The sequence below is a fragment of the Chelonoidis abingdonii genome, chromosome 8 (assembly GCF_003597395.2).
Source record: "Chelonoidis abingdonii isolate Lonesome George chromosome 8, CheloAbing_2.0, whole genome shotgun sequence".
NCBI classification, from domain to species: Eukaryota; Metazoa; Chordata; order Testudines; family Testudinidae; genus Chelonoidis; species Chelonoidis abingdonii.
Genome location: NC_133776.1, coordinates 6292449 through 6311525, shown reverse-complemented (window position 1 = coordinate 6311525; position 19077 = coordinate 6292449). Strand labels below are relative to the sequence as shown.

Genomic DNA, 19077 nt, shown 5'->3' with positions numbered 1-19077 from the left:
CTGAGATGCGCTCAGGACTCTAAATATAACAGGTTCCATCACGGAAGTTATTTCTCTTCATCTTTATACTTAGAAGTTTCACTGACATTGAGTGTTTTATATTTCATTGCTAACATTTTGTATTTTAGGTGCCTCATCAGCTTCTATGGGTTTGTGTTTCAGTATTAACATATTTTAAAATATGACTTTAAAAAAAAAACACAAGTGCTAAATGCTCCAAACTGCCATGATAAAGTCCCTCTCTAGAATAACATAAAAGGTGATTTTAAAACAAAATTTCAGTTCTGTCTAGATGAGGATAAAAGGGATATTGTAAGCATGCATTAGCTACCACATTCTAACAGAGCTGGAGGTGATAGACATATCTGTGTGGCTCGGATTGAGCTAGCACGTTACAAACAGCAAGCACGGGTGGTGGCACAGGCTAGTCAGCCGAGTACTTACTGTACCTAGAATCTCAGACAGGGTTGTCCTCAGGGTAGCTAGTCTGTACTGCCATGTCATAGCTACACTGCTACTTTTAGTGCATCAGCTTGACCAAAACTAGCACACATACATCTATCTAAAATGGAAATTACACCTCCAGCTACAGTGTAGAAATATCTTAAGGTCTTTTGAAGGTTAAGGCTTCTCCTTCGGCCTTGTCTTCACATGAAAAAAAATTGGAATAATTTTTTTTCCCCAATGTATTCACTAGCCTGTGGCAAATAATGTGATTAAATCCTCAAGACATGGTGATTACAATTCTAACTCAGGGTAATGGGTCGATATAAATCCTAGTCTCCTCCTAGTTTTTGTTACATGATTTTTAAGGTTTTTTTTAATTTTCAAATAACCGGAAGAATATTTTTCATCAGACTAACTTAGGATCAAAACAGAAGAGAACCAGTGGTCTAAAATACAGACAAGTGGGCTAAATTTCAGAGGCCAATCCTGCAGAGATTTAAGTGTGAGAGTGATTTACTCATACATAATCTTATTTGAGACTACTCATGCTTGAATCTTTAGTTAGAGACCTTGGTTTTCTTCTGCCAAATAACTGTTGAGGGGACTATGGTCTGAAAAGCTTTAAAAACAATGTATTTAAACTTGTAAAATTATTCCTTCAACTGAGAACATTTTTTTAAAGTGTTCGTGAAGCTGACACCTTTACATCAAGTTTCAGTCCAAAACAAACAAAACAATTACATCTGAATTAGGAAGCACTAACAATCTGAAGGCTATCAATCGCACAGACAGGAAGCATACCCCACACTACAATGTAGAAAGTAGTACCAGGGCAACCAGTTTTAGTCAACTGAAGACCATGAGCTTGATCCTGCAAGATGCTAAGCACACTGGCTCCAAACCAGCACAACACTTCAGCATATACCTAACTTTAAGCATGTCAATAGGCCTAATGAAGTTAAAGGGACTACTCGTGCTAAAGTTAAGCATGTGCTTAGGAGCCATGCTGGACTAGGTCAGAGAGTTCAGTACTTTGAAGGATCAAGCCCCACATTGCCAATTAGCCAGAAGCCTGTTAGCCACACCTAACTTGCACTAAACAGATACGACTTCAGAGATGAAGACTAGGAGTACATCTACATTGCAATAAAAAAGCAAAACTCAACACTGATTCTCAGACCCTGAGTCAATTCACCTGGGCTCCTGGGCTCAGGCTAAAAACTGCAGGGTAGACGTTCAGGCATGGGCTGGAGCCCAGGCTCTCAGATCCACCCCCTTGTAAAGTTTCAGAGCCAGGCTCCATCCCAAACCCAAATGTCTACACTGCAAGTTTTAGCACCAAAGCCCAAGGAAGCTGAACTGAGCCAACTGTGGCTGTGCTTAGGATCTTTACTGCAGTGTAGGTATACCCTAGAGATCCTAGTCCATTATTCGCTGAGTACTTTAGTATCGACAAAAGACAGTTGTTACCTAGAGAACATATAATGCCCCAGTTTGATCCATGCTCTATATTAAAAAGATGAGAGCCTTATTATAGAACTCTCTGGGCAGCATTTGGCAGACAGTCCACAGCATAACCAGCCTTGGGGTGGGACTTCTTTTTTTTCTTTTTTTCTTTTTTTTTAAGTCGAATACATTCATTTTTAAACTTACCCACCAGCTTACTGAACTTCAGAAAATTAGGAATTTGATCATCTCTTTAAATGCTTCAAATCCATTATTGTTTTTTTCAGACTGCCAGCGCTGCTGCTTTGACTTCCCATTCTCAGATCCAGACCCCTTTGTCCACGGCATTGCCCTGGCCTAAGTCTTATGCTTGTGGAGACAGCAGTGCCTGAATCCTGGAAGTCAGTCCAGTGGGAACATCTACCTTTTAGGTTTACCCTTCTGCTTTGGACTCCTTTCAGTGATGGAAGGATAACTACACTATGACACATTAAGATGTGTGTTCTTGTGCGATAACAGTACACCCAATTAGCTGATGCACTCTGCCTTTGATTACAATTATATGACCACCCAGAGGCCTCAGAATTTTGTATTCCACCACAACACTTTCCCAACCCATAAAAATGACTCATTAAAAATATCATGTTGCCTCTATATAAATCCATGGCGCACCCACATCTTGAATACTGTCTGCAGATGTGGTCACCTCATCTCAAAAAAGATACACTGGAATTGGAAAAGGTTCACAAAAGGGCAACAAAAATGATTAGGGGTATAGAACGGCTTCTGTATGAGGAGAGATTAATAAGACTGGGACTTTTCAGCTTGGAAAAGAGATGGCTAAGGGAAGATATGATTGAAGCCTATAAAATCATGACTGGTGTAGAGAAAGTAGATAAGGAAGTGTTGCTTACTACTTCTCATAGCACAAGAACTAGGTGGGGTCACCAAACGAAATTAGTAAGCAGCAAGTTCAAAACAAATAAAAGGAAGTATTTCTTCACATAACGCCCAGTCAACTTGTGGAACTCCTTGCCTGAGGATGTTGTAAAGGCCAAGACCATAAGAGGGTTCAAAAAAAAACTAGATAAATTAATGGATAATAGGTCCATCAATGACTATTAGCCAGGATGGGCAGTGATGGTGTCCCTAGCCCGTTTGCCAGAAGCTGGGAATGAGCAACAGGGGATGGATCACTTGATGATGACCTGTTCTGTTCATTCCCTCTGGGGCACCTGGCACTGGCCACTGTTGGAAGACAGGATACTGGGCTAGATGGACCCTTGGTCTGACCCAGTAGGGCCATTCTGATGTTCTTATGTCCAAAATGAGAGCAACGCTCAATGAGCAGGGAACAAAATAGAACAAAGGAAATCCTTTTTTAAGAATGTACCCGAAGGTATACAGCCTTATTTCTTTTGTACAACAGAGAACTGTCGCCTATGGCATTAAGACTCAGTCCTGTTCTTTGACACTTGAGTTCATTCACACATGCTGTGTGGAGTAACTTATCTGACAAAAAACACAGGGCACTGCAGTGTATTTGAGGGCAGAACTGAGCTCTTTGTTACAAAGGAGAGGTCAGAGAGAGCTTTATAAGTGGGGGAGACAGTTACTGATGGCTTGTCTACCTTTTGAGTTACTGCATCCCAGTGAGGATGGAAATTCTAGTCCGCATCAGTGTGTCGCGCATTAACTGGTGCATGTGGGCCTTGCTGGTGCGAACTATCAGTTCCCTAGTACCCAGGACTACATTACCACCACTAGCATGCCACCCCACCAGCAGGTTCCACACGGGCGCGGACTAGATGAGCACTAGAACTGACACCCAGAGGTGTGCACTAACACACGATGTAGAAAAGCCCCTAGAGTAGTTGGAGAGGCCATATTTTGGTCTCTTTGACTAATTTAAAGTAAACAGTGAAGTGAGCTTCCAACACATACCCAGCACAGATGTTACAGGCTCAGATTCTGATAGCTGATTCTGCCCTATGTCACTTGGGACACAGCGCCTCTAGCTTTATTCCAAAGCTGATGTGAAAAGCTGAAACTACTTAAGGACAGACAAAACATCTAGTTGCATAACAACCAGTTATCTGGAAACTTTAAAGGAAAGAGTGATAGGCTACCTCAGCAGCCTTGTGAGTAATCTGCACTGCCTGCTGAAGATCTGGATTTGATTTCTAGTCCTAGTCTTTTCTGCCTTCTGGGTCAGCAAAGATTGGGAGTGCTGCAGCATATCACAGAGATGGACAAGGAAGAAGTCCCGGATTTTGTGAAATGCCAAGTTATTTCAGCTGTCTCTAAAGAAGTGGGCTGAGCTGGGCAGGTTTTCCTTTTTTGACATTACTATTCTTGTTTGAGTTTCTAACTAGTCATTGTTCACACACCTAGAGTGGTTCTGGTAGGCACACTGTATAAATTGGAAACAAACAAAAACTCTATAGTTCAGAAGGATGAAAGGACTGAGTCAGAGGAGCTGCTTACAAGGTGGTTAAGATTTGCAGGGCAGACTATAGTTAACCCTGTCCCCAAACCTTGGCTAACGGCTTGGTTGGTAACATGATTAGATCCCACCCACACTACAAATTTTAATCCTCTTGTAAATCAGGCCAGGTGACAACTGCGTTGTAATTGTCTCTCTTATAGCTGTGGTCATAGTCACAGCTCAGGGACTAGAGAGCGAGGAGTAGAAACAGGAGGAAAGTAATGGGATCCACCAGAGACGCAGTGTTTTCACAGTGGAAAACCTTCAGTAGAACTGAACAGAATATCATACACCAAATAAAAAATATTGTAATAAACCAAAACATCTGTACAGTAACCCCCCAAGTGTCCATATTGCCCTCAGGCATCGTGGTGTCAGAACCAGGGCCTAAATCATCTAAAGAAGGGACAGAGAAAGGAATCATTTGCCTTTCAGACTGGGTCTATGCTAGACTTGTATGGCAAGTTACCCACGGTTACACTGCTGTTCGTGGATCTGTGCCAATAGCAGTAACAGGGGAGTACAAATGTAGAGAAGACCCCCGCATTTTATCACTGTCATCTAATCCAGCTCAGGGTAAGTCTACAATAACAAGATAGTAAATAATTGCCTGCTCACATTAGCACACCCCACTGTTGCTACCACTAAACGAGCTGCACCAGTGAAACTATAATAGTGGAAGATTTTTTTTGAAAAAGGCTAGTGGAGGCATAAAGTTTTATATTGCAAGTCAGAGAAAGCAATGCTGACCATGAGAGTACACTGAAGCAAAGGAGATCTAATTGAGCATGGAGATCTGTGAGGTGTACTCCATTCTCCTAAACAAGAACATAAAAAAGGGTATGGAACATATAAACAATCCTCTCCTCTTTGTACAACCAACTAATCTATATATTGTCATTATAAAGATCAGCTGGAATGGCAAATGAAACAGATCAGCAAGAATTCTTGCTTCTTTTTGTTCTTTTTACATATCACAAACTATCACTATACAGTGAGGAAGACTTGGTGCTGTCATGGCAAAAAACAGTGGGCAAGTTATCACGTTAGTTTACGAAAGACTAAAGTTGTTTGTCACAAGAAAGGAGAAAATTCAACTACATAAAACACATGGACAGTTAAAGTTTAAAGCCATTCAATAATATTTAACTCTGTAATTAAATACCTCACACTTCCGTGTATTAGATATTTGGAGAGCAAATATTTCAACCGGAGGTACATGCCACACCTGCTTTGGTGCTTTTATAAATTCCACTAGGGGTTTCTCTGCATCTTCAGGTGCTTAAACACCTTTGCAGATCTAGCCCTGACTCAGCATAGAGAGGGACAGAATGGGAAAACAGCATTGTAGCTCCAGTGCAGCCATCTGATAGGGTATGACTGAGAGAACGAGTTGGGAAAGAACCATCAGGCCTTCCGGGGAGTCCATCGACAGGACAGAGCTAAGGTATTTACCCACAGGACCTGGATGCAGGCCTACAATGGAACTAAATGAGACAAAGTATGTCTGTAGATTCTTAACAGCGATGTGGTTCATCATATATTATAAGATAAAGATGCCTCAGAAGCCTATATACGAAGCTGTAATTCCATTTTGTGGAACTGGCAATATAACTATGGTCATCAGAAGCCCAAGATGTAATCATAACCTTATGTAAGCTTGGTGTACATTACTCCTTACATTTTATATGTAGAGTCATAATCTTATGTCCCTGGTGCAATGTATGTAGACTTGGCAGAATCTGATTTTTTAGAAGCATTCAATGGATAATTTTGATATACATTTTTAAGCATTTTTAATTTTTAAAATCATTTTAATTACATAATTGTCTAACCCACCGCATAAATTTAATGACAATAGCCACTGAGATTCAAAAGTTAAAGCTTTATAACCAGTAAAACACAAACTGTCAACATCACATGGCAAAATATACAAAGTAAATATCCTTACATTGAACTCTACTAAGTTCTGAAGCAGTATTTTTCTTATTTTGTCCGTCTGTATATTTCTGTCATTGATGGAAATATTTTTCATTGGTGTGTATGTACGGCAAAATCGACATTTACCAATAAACATCTAATCCTTCCAAGCCTAAATATACAGCTTAACGAGTATTCCATTTTAAGATGGCTCCAGAGACGAGCAAATATCAGTATTGATTGTACTTACGGTTCCAGGCCTCGTGAAGTCAATACTATGAGCTATACTTTGTCTCATCTGATTGCTAAACAAACGAACACAGACACTTTGAAGATATTCTGGCGTGATCTAAAATAAAGAAACAAACCAAGCACATGGAATTAGGTAACATTTCCATTTGACTTCAGCCAGGTACTTGTACAGGAAGTCAATGTGTCCCAGGTGGTGTGTCCCAAACCATTAATGAATCGCAGGAAAGTTCTAGATTGGTCTTGGGCACGGTGTGGAAGTGAGACCCTGCAGGCGGAGGAGAGGGTGGGAAGGGGGAGCAAGCCCACCCCGTAATCACCCTGTAGCAGTGGCTTCTCTCCCATGGGGCTGGGCCCGGTTCTGGGTTTTGTGACCTGGCACATGGAGTCGCAGTCCACTCAGGTTTATCCCAGACACCATCCTCACCCACCCCCATCATGAAGGGGGATGGACAGGACAAACTTGAGTGGTGCTGTGACCCTCTGCACCAGACTGCAGCACCACTCACTCAAACTTGGACCCGCTGCCCCTCCATGATGGCAAATCTGAATGGCATTGTGACGCTGTGCACCAGGTCACCATGCCCGGAGTGGGGAGCTGGGCCAAGCTACATGGGACTGGAGCTGTCTCTGAAAGGTGAGTGCAGGGTGAGTTCACTCTCCACCATCTTACCCTGGGGCTTCCACTCTGCACCTGGCTGGGATTAGGGCTGCAGTACCAAGGTGGTTGGTGTGGGTGGCTGGTGCCTTCTTGGTGGAGCACCAAAGAGCAGGAGGTGGGGAAGGATGCTGGCCTATGAATTTGGGGCCTCCTGTCTAATTTGCTTCTGGGGGGGGGGGGGTGTCACAAAAAAAAAAAAAAGACAAAATGGAGTTGGTGGGTCACCTTAGTAAAATGTTTCTGGGAACCACTGCAGTAAGTAGTTTTACAAGGAGGTGCCAGAAATGAAAATTCATCACACTAAAGTCGATGTACAAGTTTTCTTTTGTTAAAAGGGAAGTTAAACCAAGAATAAATACTAAATGGCAATATTGCTGAGAATTGTAAGGCAACACCTCACCATAAACCTTCCTAAACAAATGGCACAGCTCAAAGCATACAGAGACAGCTATCCAGGAGAGACAGAAAGTGCATGTCACATATGTATTCATTTTGTCCATCATTTCATACAATTCTCATGTTGTTTACAGTGGGCTTTAGGGTTTTGGGAAAATAAAACCACAGCAGCGCTGCCTCCCAGGGAAATGGCCATATGCTTCCTGGAGATTGGGGGAGTTGAGGGTTGGGATGTTCACACTTCATTCCCCCTTGCTGAGAATAGGGGCTCCTGGACAGGGATCTACCTGCCTCAAAGCAGTTGAAAGCTCTTCAGTAGCTGAGAAGCCTGTTCTTTCCTCTCCAGGGAACCCCAATTCATAACATCTCTTGGACACCCTAAAAGCAGCAGTAGCCAGGTTCCCAAGGTCCTCGAAGTGTAAAACAACACTATCTTAAATAGTCCAGTTTGGGGCCATAACTGTTTTTTTTTAAAATGATGGGCAGGGACACACCAATACTTTCAGTCAGAACTAATATACTTCCAACATGACTCTATTTAAAGTTCAAAACCACCTGAAAGTCAGAGCCAGGGTAGAAACACTGATCCACAACTCAAGTGCGCCATCAGCTGGACACATTTGGGAAGAATCAGATGATGCACTGTACTGTGCTTTGAGTGCAAAGGAAAACAAAAGTCAAAATAACAGCCCCTTACCCTGGTGCTCTTGACACAGCTCCATGTAAGAACACAGGGAATCTCACCTAGGACAGCACCACACCAAGGTATGGAATGGAAGCAGCGAATGACTGGACATTTACTCCCAACTGTTTTCAAAGCTAATGTGAGCAGGCACCTTTCCCATCCTTTTCTAAAGCGAAGTCCACACACTGTGGCAGATTATTCCTTGCATGGTGCCACTTTAACACTGCTTCATCAGCAGAAAGCAACCCTAAACTCACTGGCAGGGCCGGATTAACTCTCCTGTAGGCCCGGGGCTATTAGATTTTGTGGGAGTCCTGTATACAAGTCTTTTTCCTAATTTAAAACAAAATGATCACAATTATGGCATTGAAGCTATCAACACTATACTAAACTTGCCTTTTAATTAATATAAAGCCGTTCTGTGGTTACATTACAGGCTTAAAACATGCAGAATATAGTTAAATCAAAATAGCCTACTTCTTACTTTAGAACAGCTGTTATATTAGTTTCTTTCTGGGAAGGAGTTTGGGTGCAGGAGGGGGCTCCAGGCTGGGGCAGAGTATTGGGGTGCAACAGAGGGTGAAGGGTGGGGGCTCTAGGAGGGAGTTTGGGTGCAGGAGGGGATTCTGACCTGGTGCGGGAGTTGGGGTGCAGGAGGGGGTGTGAGGTGTAGGCTCCAGCCAGAAGGCGCTTACCACAGGTAGCTCCCGGCCGGTGGCACAACAGGGTTCAGGCAGGCTGCTTGCCTGCCAGCCGTAGCCCCACGCCGCTCCCAGAAGCGGACGGCTGCTGGCACATCTCTGCGCGCCCCTGGGGGAGGGGGACAGCATGTCTCCGTGTTCTGCCAGTGCCCGCAAGCATTATCCTTGCAGCTCCCACTAGCCAGTTCCTGGACTATAGAAGCTCCGGGGAAGGTACAGGGGGCAGGGGCAGCACGCAGAGTTGCCTTGCCCCCTTCCCCAGGGGCTGCAGAGACATGCCAGCAGCTGGCCGATTCCGGGAGCGACATGAGACCATGGCATGCAGGCAGTCTCGCTGAGCCCCGCTGGACTTTTAGCAGCCTGGACATCAAGATCAACTGGCAGAGGCTCCAGGACTGACCAGTCAATTGCGATTGACGGGTTGGTGACCACTGAATTGTATATAATTATGGAGTTATTTTTGCGGAGTCCCCCTTAGCCTGATACCCTGGGCTGCAGACCCTAAAGCCCCTGCATTAATCTAGCCCTGGTCACCAGCCACAAGACGTTCACCCTAGTGTAGGGAGATCCTTCAGTGACACAGAGCCATTAGCAACCCCAACCTCCACTTTCTGTTACCTCAACAGCCCCTGGAAGCTACGAAAAGCCTTCAGGCTGTTCCAAGTTACACTGGAAGACTAGACCAGCACAGAGTCAGGCCTTGTCTATACTACAAACTACTAAGTTTGGTGGCTGTAAGTCGACCTCAGTAATTACTACAGTGGTTCACGTCCACATTATGCCGTGGTGTGCATCCTCACCAGGAGCACTTCTACCAAATTAACTGTGTAGGGTACTGTGGGGCTGACAGCCAACAGGCGACGTAAGTAACACAGTGTCTAAACAGACACTGCCTCACCCTAACTGCATCGACCTAAGTCCTACGTCTCTCACGGAGGTGGAATTATTAGGTCAGTGTAGTGGGTGACTTACATCAGTGGGAGCAACACTGTAGCGCAGACGCTTACAGAGGGTGGAGGTAAGCTGCCTTACATCGACCTAACTTTGTAGTGTAGGTCAGGCCTCTGCCCCGGCTTAGGGGCAGAGAAGGACTTTCAAGGACATCTCTGCAATGCCGCCACCCAAAGTTGGGCTGCGCATTCCTGAGTCACAGACAGGGTCTGAGCCTCTTTGCACAGAGACAACTCTCCTTCTTCATGGGAACTTTTCTTTACTAACTAAGTTAACATAACACAAAATTCAGGTTGGAGGATGGAGGGCACACATGGCTTTAAGTCATCCTTGCACCACCCAGATCCTGGGTTAGCCGGGAGACTGATATAAATTAGAGACGCCCAGTGGGGGTGTCTAATTTAAAGCAGCCTCCCAAGGGCTGTCGTGCTGTGCCATAGTCCATAATGTCCATACCACTGTGCGCTATGGAGATTCTCCTTTCCTATACCTATGCCAGAGCCCATGAGGGGAGCAGCATAGAAACAATTATGCTTGCCCTACACTGTTCCCCTCTGCTCCGCCACAGCCCCACTCCACTCCACCCCTTCCCCAAAGTCCACGCCCCTTCTCCACCCCTGCCCTGCCTCTTCCCACCCCTGCTCCACCCCCACTCCCGTGAGGACTGCAGCAGGGGTTGGGCCTGCACTCACCGGCAGTAAGTAGAGCGAACCATCCCCAGACTGCTCTGCTCCGCCAGCTCCCAGTCGCGCTGCCGGCAAGTGCTGGGTGCAGTTCCCCCTGCTTCCCAAGGCTGGGAGCCAGGGGAGCAGAGCGGAGCGGGCTGGGGCCGGGTCACTCCACTTCCCGCTCTCCATGAGTGCAGGGTTGGGCCTGGCTGCCCTGCATTCACTGGGCGCAGGAAGTGGAGCGACTCAGCCCCAGCCCACTCCACTCCATCTGGGGCCCCACAGAGCTCCCCCGCAGTGGGGCTGCATAGGGCACCACAATGCCTAGGGACAGCCCTGCTTACAGAAACACTGAGCTACCATAAATCTTAACTTGCACTTCAGGCAGATTCTATTTCCGTTTCCTAAAGCAGAAGCATGTACCCACTCGGGGCTCATCTTACCATCTTGCCATTGACTGTGGCCTCGAGGGAATCCACAAGCTCAGCAGTGACCCCGATGAGATTGTGATAGTCTACCTGGATTTTATTAAACCGTTTAAGGTAGGTCATGCTCCTGCGCTCAGCCTCCACTAGCTGCTGATGAAGCTGCTGCAACATTTCTATGAAGAGGTTAAAAAAGAAAACAACTTATTCTTCTGATTAAAAAAAGGCAGAAACACAGTTTTATTGCTTTGCAGGACAACAACTTTGCCTGCTGCCATAGAATTATTTCAGTCACAAGATCATAGGCGCCGCCGTCCTCTCTACCAATGAGGTGCTCGATCCCACCTCTGCCCCTAGCTCTGCCCCCACCCCTTTCCCCAAACCTCACCCCACTTCTTCCTGCCCGTTCCACCTCTTCCCCACCTCCTTCTGCTCCCTCCCTCAAGTGCGCCTCGTCCCCGCTTCTGATCGCAGTGGGTGGGTGGCGCTGGGAGGGAGGGGGAAGTGTTGATCAGCGGGGCGTAGGTGATCGAGAGGCAGTGGGGGGGAAGGGAGGGAGGAAGCTTGGCTGTCATTGGGTGCTAAGCACCTGCTTATTTTTTTCGGTGGGTGCTCCAGCCATTTCCCCCCTATCCACAAGGCTTGATACCCTGTCAAAGAAAGCTATTGGGTTGGTTTGACACAATTTGTTCTTGACAAATCCAGGCTGTTACTTATCACCTTATTATCTTCTAGATGTTTACAAACTGATTGTTTAATTAGTTGCTCCATTATCTTTCTGGGTACAGAAGTTAAGCTGACTCGGCTATAACTCCCCGAGTTGTCCTTATTTCCCTTTTTATAGATGGGCACTAGATTTGCCCTTTTCCAGTCATCTGGAATCTCTGTTTGGATTGTTATGTCTGTTTGGATTGTTTTGTAATTTGCATCTGCATGCTGAGCTCTCCAACCCCATGAAACAGTGAAGAGACTTCCACCTGGCTTCAACTACCATGGTCCCATTGCATCCAGCCAGCACTTGGTCCATGCAGCCAGGGTTCAAGAATTCAGAGCAGAGGCAGACTCAAAATACAGTTCAATCCAAAAGGATGTGACTCTTTGTTACCTCGAGCTTAGATTACAATGTGTAATTCAAGTTACTTGAAACTACAAGAGGTAAAACATTTTCTAACAGAAGGGTTATTTTGAAGTTAGAGCTGTTACTTCAAACACAAACCAGCAAGAGGTGAAGGAGGACCCTTAATCGCTAACTCATGGAGAGCCATGGTGCTTTGGCAGTAACATGAATTAGACTAAGCACTTCCTGTAGTAAAATTTGTGATGACTGTTTTTGTAAATGCAGCTGTGCAATGCTTTTTTCCTGTGCTAAATCACCGTCCATTTTAGATTTAAAGAAAACAATTAACGAATTATATAATTTTAAAAGCCCTCTCAAGATATCTAGCCATCCTTCTACATTACAACAAACATTCATGGGATTTTATAAATTCCCCAAGAATTTCCTGCGTCTTCTGCCTTAGAAACTCCTGGGAGGGCAATTTCACCATGTACTTTGGTAGATAAGTCCTCTGTCTAACGGACTTGGCAGTTAGCAGAATTAGGAATTACAGTAGAACCTCAGAGCTATGAGCATCTCAAGACAGAGGTTGTTCATAACTCTAAAATGTTTGTAATGCTGAACAAAATGTTATGGTTGTTCTTTCAAAAGTTTACAACTAAACATTGACTTGTAAAGTTTCATAGTGGTATTATTCAGAAGAAAAATGCTGCTTTTAACCATCTTAATTAAAATGAAACAAACACAGAAAGAGTTTCCTTACGTTGTCAAATCTTTATTTAAACTTTTCCTTTACATTTTTTTTTTAGTAGTTTACATTTTTGGGGGGGGGTGGTCTCTGCTGATGCTTGATTACATATTTCCGGTTCCAAATGTGTGGTTGACCAGTCAGTTCGTAACTCTGGTGTTCATAACTCTGAGGTTCTACTGTATACTGTACCCATACTGACATCTGAAAATAATTCCACTTTTTCTTTCATTTACACTCCTTCTACTACAAAAGGGATAATAAGGCACATTAATGGGTTACCTTTCTGTTAAATTTTGTTCTTTCATATCCAATTGCTTTTAGGGTAAACAGAACACCAATACAAACTAAACTATGATATTTTAAGTTTTAGTTTTCAAGCCTAATCCAAAGCTCCCTGCTCTCAAGGAACAGCAGCAATCTGTATCACATTATTGACTATCAATAATAGCATAAACATACAAACAGAAGATGGGAATTTGAAGGTGCATGGCATAGTGGACAGGGCCATGAACCAACAAAAGCTATAAAGCAGTGATGGGCAACCTGCGGCCCATCAGGGTAATCTGCGGGCCAGGAGACAGTTTGTTTACGTTGACCATCCGCAGGCACGGCCACCCACAGTTCGCCGTTCCCGGCCAATGGGAGCTGCGGGAAACGGCGGACAGCATGTCCCTGTGGCCCACACCACTTCCCACAGCTCCCATTGGCAGGGAACAGTGAGCCGCGGCCACTGGGAGCTGCGGCGGCCGTGCCTGAGGATGGTCAATGTAAACGTTGTCTCGCGGCCCACCAGCGGATTACCCTGACGGGCCGCAGTTTGCCCACCACTGCTGTAAAGGGAAGTGGGGGAACTCTGCAATTATTGCTGATGTTTTTATTTGCTAGAACATTATGTTTTAAAGTAGCTAGACACTCAGCCATCTTTACTCCTATGGTATGAAGATGGCATCTTACTTATCTGTAAAACAAGACTGAATACTTACTATGGAACTAGCTGGTGAAAAATTCCCAGGGATCAACTTTACTACAGCACATTAAACAGAATTAGGACTTCTTTTATCAGACATCAAAGTCTGATGGAGTGGCAGCAATGTATTCAATCCCCCCCACTATGAAACAATGCAGCTTTAAATGAATGCATGGGAAAAAGCACAAACAAGTGCTTAAGATACAAGACTCGGAGTCAGAAGAACTAGAACCTATTCTCTGCTTGATAAGAAACTTGTTCTGTGATCTTGAGTAAATAACTCTGCCTCCTTTTGCCTCAGTTTCCCACTCTGTAAAATGGGGATAATACCACTCTCCCTCACAGGGGTGTTATGAAAGTGAATTGTTGTTTCTAAAGTGCTTTGAGATCCCTATTCGGAGGGTGGTACATTCTACACTGCATATTCCAAGCACAAATTCTTAGGAAGTTCAGAACACTACACAGTTACTGTGACACCTGATCTATGTACCTTCCAAGCCATACTTTGAAATGGACAAAATTACAGTTCCTGACAACACGGTAAGCAAACTTACGAAGGGAATATAATTACACAATTGCCTAAACTATAAAATATTAATAGAATCACAAAAATCTAGGGCTGGACGGACCATTGAGAAAAGATCGAGTCCAGACCCCATCCATTGAGGCGGGACCAAAAAAACCTAGACCACCCCTGACAAGTGTGTTTGTCCATCCTGTTCTTAACCTCCAACAATGGAGATTCCTATTCCATGAGGGATGTTCACACAGAGGAATCTTTGCAACATATTAGTCATGAAACATATATCCACTCATTGTTCATTTGCTTTTCGTAAGTTTGATGGGGAACATTTTCAGTGATGAGAATAACTCTTGCAACTATGGTTGGCAGGAAGAACTACACACCCAAATACCCTGTACATCCCACAGAATGTATTTGAGCATCTCAGCTTTTAAGAATTCTTTCCACACGTGAAGACCACATGATGCTACAGAAATTGTATTGTACACACTTTGCACTGTGCTGCTTTGTACTATCAATAGATCTCATTTTTTAGCAATTAACCATTGTTATCTGCTGAAAGGTTTACTAGCTTTCAAACTAGGAACTTGGATATCCTGCTAGCCTTCCAAGTTCAGTTGCTTTTGTTTTTCATCTTTCAAACTAAATCTCCATTTCAGAAGGCCCCACATAGTCTTCACAGTACAGAATAAAAAACAATACATCACAAGAAAAATCTATGCTGTGAGGTTATAAAAATGGATTCATAGGTGTGAACTTTGCCACCAGAAAATAAAAAAGAAAGCTGCTGGTCAACCTCCAAAGATTCTATTTCCTCAATTTTATTTTAAGCACCCAGGATACAAGCAAAGCCTGGGGGCCATAGATGCTGACTTTTAATTTTCCCGGGGGGGTGCCCTACCCCAATGCCACCCCTTCTCCCAAGGCCCCACTCTTGGTCTGACTCTTCCTGACCCCACTCCGCTCCCCTCCCCTCCCCAGTGCTCCACCCTTGCTCCTCCTCTTTCTGTTCCCACTCTACCCCCTCCCGGAGGCCTCCACCCATTCGCTGCTCTCCACCCTCCCTGAAACGCCAATCGGCAATTTGGAAGCATCACTGAACAGCTGTTGGGCAGCACTCCCGATTAGCTGATCAGTGGTGCCGCCGAACAGCTGCGTCTGGCGGGTGCTGAGCACCCATTGTTTTTTTTCCCGTGGGTGCTCTAACATTCTGTAATTCTTCAGATCTACCTAATCAAACAAAAAACCTACAGGGGAAGGTGTAAGGTAAGCAGGCCACCCAGACAGCTTTTAAAATCATACAGGTAAAAAAAGTCTTGTGGCAAACAGGTAAGGAGCCAGAACATCGCAGGTTAATCAGGAATGGTAAACACTCTAAACTCTCCAGTACATCCTCCAGAGCATTTGCACCACCTCGTCTAACCTCAAAGTGCTTCAGCATGTCAGAGGCTAATGACTGGCAAGGATTTACAAAAGCCTGTGTTGAGAATTCTTTGCCATGCTACATTTCATTCATGAGTTTCTTATTAATTTTGTTTGCATTTCTACTTTACTGATAAAGCAAACATTCACTCATGTCTCCAACAGTGAGCCTGTACTATGGATCTCACTAGGAGTCTTACGCAGGAGATCTTGGAAGCATATCACAAAGCTCACATCTCAGACACAACTCCCTTCAGATGAGGCAGGCCTCAAACAATCTTTTTTAAAGTCTAAACCGACCTAAATTCTAAGGAATAAAACAGAGCTACATATTAGGCCTGAAACTGCCATTGGAGCTACACGGGCACAGGAACGGCGCCAGGGTTTCTGGCACCCTAGGCACCGGGCCATTTTGCCGCCCCACGCGCGGGTCTAGCAGTTCCGGTGGAGCTGCCACAGGCATGCCTGCGACAGGTCCACCCGAGCCGCGGGACCAGCGAACCATCCGCAGAAATGCCTGCGGCAGGTCCACCGGAGCCGCGAAACCAGCAGACCCTCCACAGGCACGACTACGGCAGCTCCACCGGAGCCGCCTGCCAACCCCCCCGGCAAAATACCGCCCCCCCCCATAATGCTGGCGCCCTAGGCGACTGCCTAAGTCACCTAAATGAAAGCGCCGGCCCTGCACGGGCAGACCCATGAGGCTCATAGCTGAAGTCAGGAGAACAAATTAGTATTTCAGAAAGGAGTGATTTCTCTCAATGGTCTCACTTGTGGAAAAGTACAAGCTAGAACATTGCCTCTATTATTTAATAAAATCAAATGCAACATAAAACACAAAATAATGAAGCAAAAGACTGAAATATACAACATTAGAAAACGAACCTCGTTTGTTTTAATAAACCAAATTAGCAGAGTATAAAAAATAAATCCTCAGAGTAAAATAAACCAACATAACATAAGAGAACACAGGGAAAATGTTCTGAAGCTACTATGTGATTTAGAAGCCTAAGTTTCATTTTCTGAAGTGACTTAAGCACTCAGGTACCTAAGTCCCACTGACATTCAGGGAAACAGGCTCCACTCCCTTCGGATATGTCTACATTGCACCTGGGAGTGAGCCTCCCAACCTGTGTCCACAGACTTGTGCTAGCAGAGCTTACACTAATGTGCTAAAAATAGCTGTACAGAGGCTACTTTTGTGACACACTATCTCTCAAAATAGCACCCCAAAACCCCCATATTCACCGCTATTAGGATATGTTTTGTACAAAGTATGCTTTGTGAGGTATCATTTGGAAAGTTATAATCTGTTGAGGATCATTGTTCTGTCAAAATGTATGTATCAGGAGATTTTGCTACATGTTTCAGTAACAAACATGTTGAGAGTCTGGGAAACACCCACTGACTAGCTCTTCAGTAGCACTATAGGAGTGACCAACACGCAGCCAGGTGTAAGAGTACCATCACCAGCCATTCACCAGCAAGGGAGTTGTAAACAAGAGATTTACAATTCACACAAAAGACAGTTGCTTGAGCATGTACCCCATGGGGCTGTCTAACCCCCAGGATACAGCAAGGATCTTTCCAGCACCTGTAGGAGAGTATAAGTAAGGGACAATGACATCATCACATCACCTCTCCTCCCCCTCATACAGTGAATGCAACAAGATCTTTTGGAAAACGAAAACATTTGAAGTGGGGGAGTGGTTCTAATTAGAAAAGCTTTTCCAGTTAGTACAGACTGCTGTAAGTTTTTGTGTAAGAGAAAACATCTATTTCAACTTTGACTTAGTCTGACAAAATTTAGGAATTAGACTGGGATTTTCTCTTTTATTTAGGGCTGTCTAGTGATTAAAAAAATTAATCACGCTGTTAAACAATAATAGAATACCATTTATTTCAATATTTTTGGATGCTTTCTACATTTTCAAATATATTGATTTTGGTTACAACATAGAATAAAGTGTACAGTGCTCACTTTATATTTATTTTTTATTACAAACATTTGCACTGTAAAAAAGAAACTTCTATTCACCACACTGAAGTACTGTAGTCCAATTTCTTCATCATGAAAGTTGAACTTACAAATGTAGAATTTTGTAAAAAAGAATAACTGCACTTAACAATAAAACAATGTAAAACTTTAGAGCCCATAAGTCCACTCAGTCCTACTTCTTGTTCAGCCAGTCACTCAGAACAACAAGCATTGAGTGTTGGGGGAGCACAGGGGAGGGGAAGTAAGCAATGACTTGTACAGGAGGAGGGTCTGGGAGGGCAGGAGGTGACAATGCGGACGAGCAAGCAATAACTTGTGCAGGAGGAGGGTGAGGAAGGTGTCTTGCTGCTGCTTCTGGAAGGGTGGTTTGTGGTACGGGGCTCACCTCATTTTACTGAGCTAGGTGGGCTCCCTTCTGCTGAGTGAGCCCTTGTTTGCAAGGGAGGGTGGATTTTACCTCAAGGACTCATCATACTGCAGGGGAGGAGAGGCTAGTGCAGGGAGGCTGAGCTGACCACGGGGGTCCTGAGCAGTGTAAATGAACATTTCTGAGGTGCAAGGCTGGGACTAGGGATATATGGGCATTGCCCTGTACATAATTCAAGAGTAGCTGGGCACAGCACTCTGGTATATGTCCAGGGATGACCTGTGTGCTAGAGGCAGGAGTGAGTGAGCAGAGCGTCCGCTCACACAGCAAAGCAGGGCATAGGGCACATCAGACTGGAGAGGTAAGCAGGAACAACCATCCGATAGTCTAGACTGTACCCTGGGCATGTCATAGCTTTGATGCTGTAATTTGGGCTGGAACTCAGACTCCTAAACCCACCTGCACATTGAGAGGAGCTTGAGAGCCCAAACTCCAGCCTAAGCCGCAATATCTACCCAGTTATCTGTACAAACAATGAGGAGTCCTTGTGGCACCTTAGAGACTAACAAATATATTTGGGCATAAGCTTTCATGGGCTAGAACCTGTGCACACTGGCGCAAACCCTGGTAAATCAAGTCTGTTAACCCAGGTTCACTCCCAGATGCAATGTAGACATACACTCGGGGACTTTTGAACATTTATAAAACAAAATATGACAAGAAAATTACTCCAGAATTAACACATTTTTATCAGGGTTAAACCAATTGGTTCAATATTAGGAATCTAAAGGAAAAGAAACTTAATCCCCATTCAAGACCATAAAACTCATTGTTTCTCTGCAAACCCCTGCAACTTCCAGAATAATTTACTACGATTTGAGAGCAGAGGATCTGTATATATACACAGCTATAAACACATACTGGAGAGCAATTCTAGGAAAATTGTATCTAATC

At 44.4% G+C, this 19077-nt stretch overlaps 1 protein-coding gene across 3 annotated transcripts in view; it reads right to left on the bottom strand.

Moving 5' to 3' along the window:
* The window catches only part of ARMC9 (armadillo repeat containing 9), a 134315-nt gene that overhangs the window by 82629 nt on the left and 32609 nt on the right, over positions 1–19077 (bottom strand). For all 3 annotated transcript variants that reach the window (XM_075068343.1, XM_032777252.2, XM_075068342.1), the window contains exons 8-9: positions 11056–11213; positions 6552–6650 (exon numbers count right to left, since the gene is read on the bottom strand). In XM_075068343.1, the coding sequence (XP_074924444.1) occupies positions 6552–6650; positions 11056–11213 (257 nt within the window). The remainder of the gene's footprint in view (positions 1–6551; positions 6651–11055; positions 11214–19077) is intronic.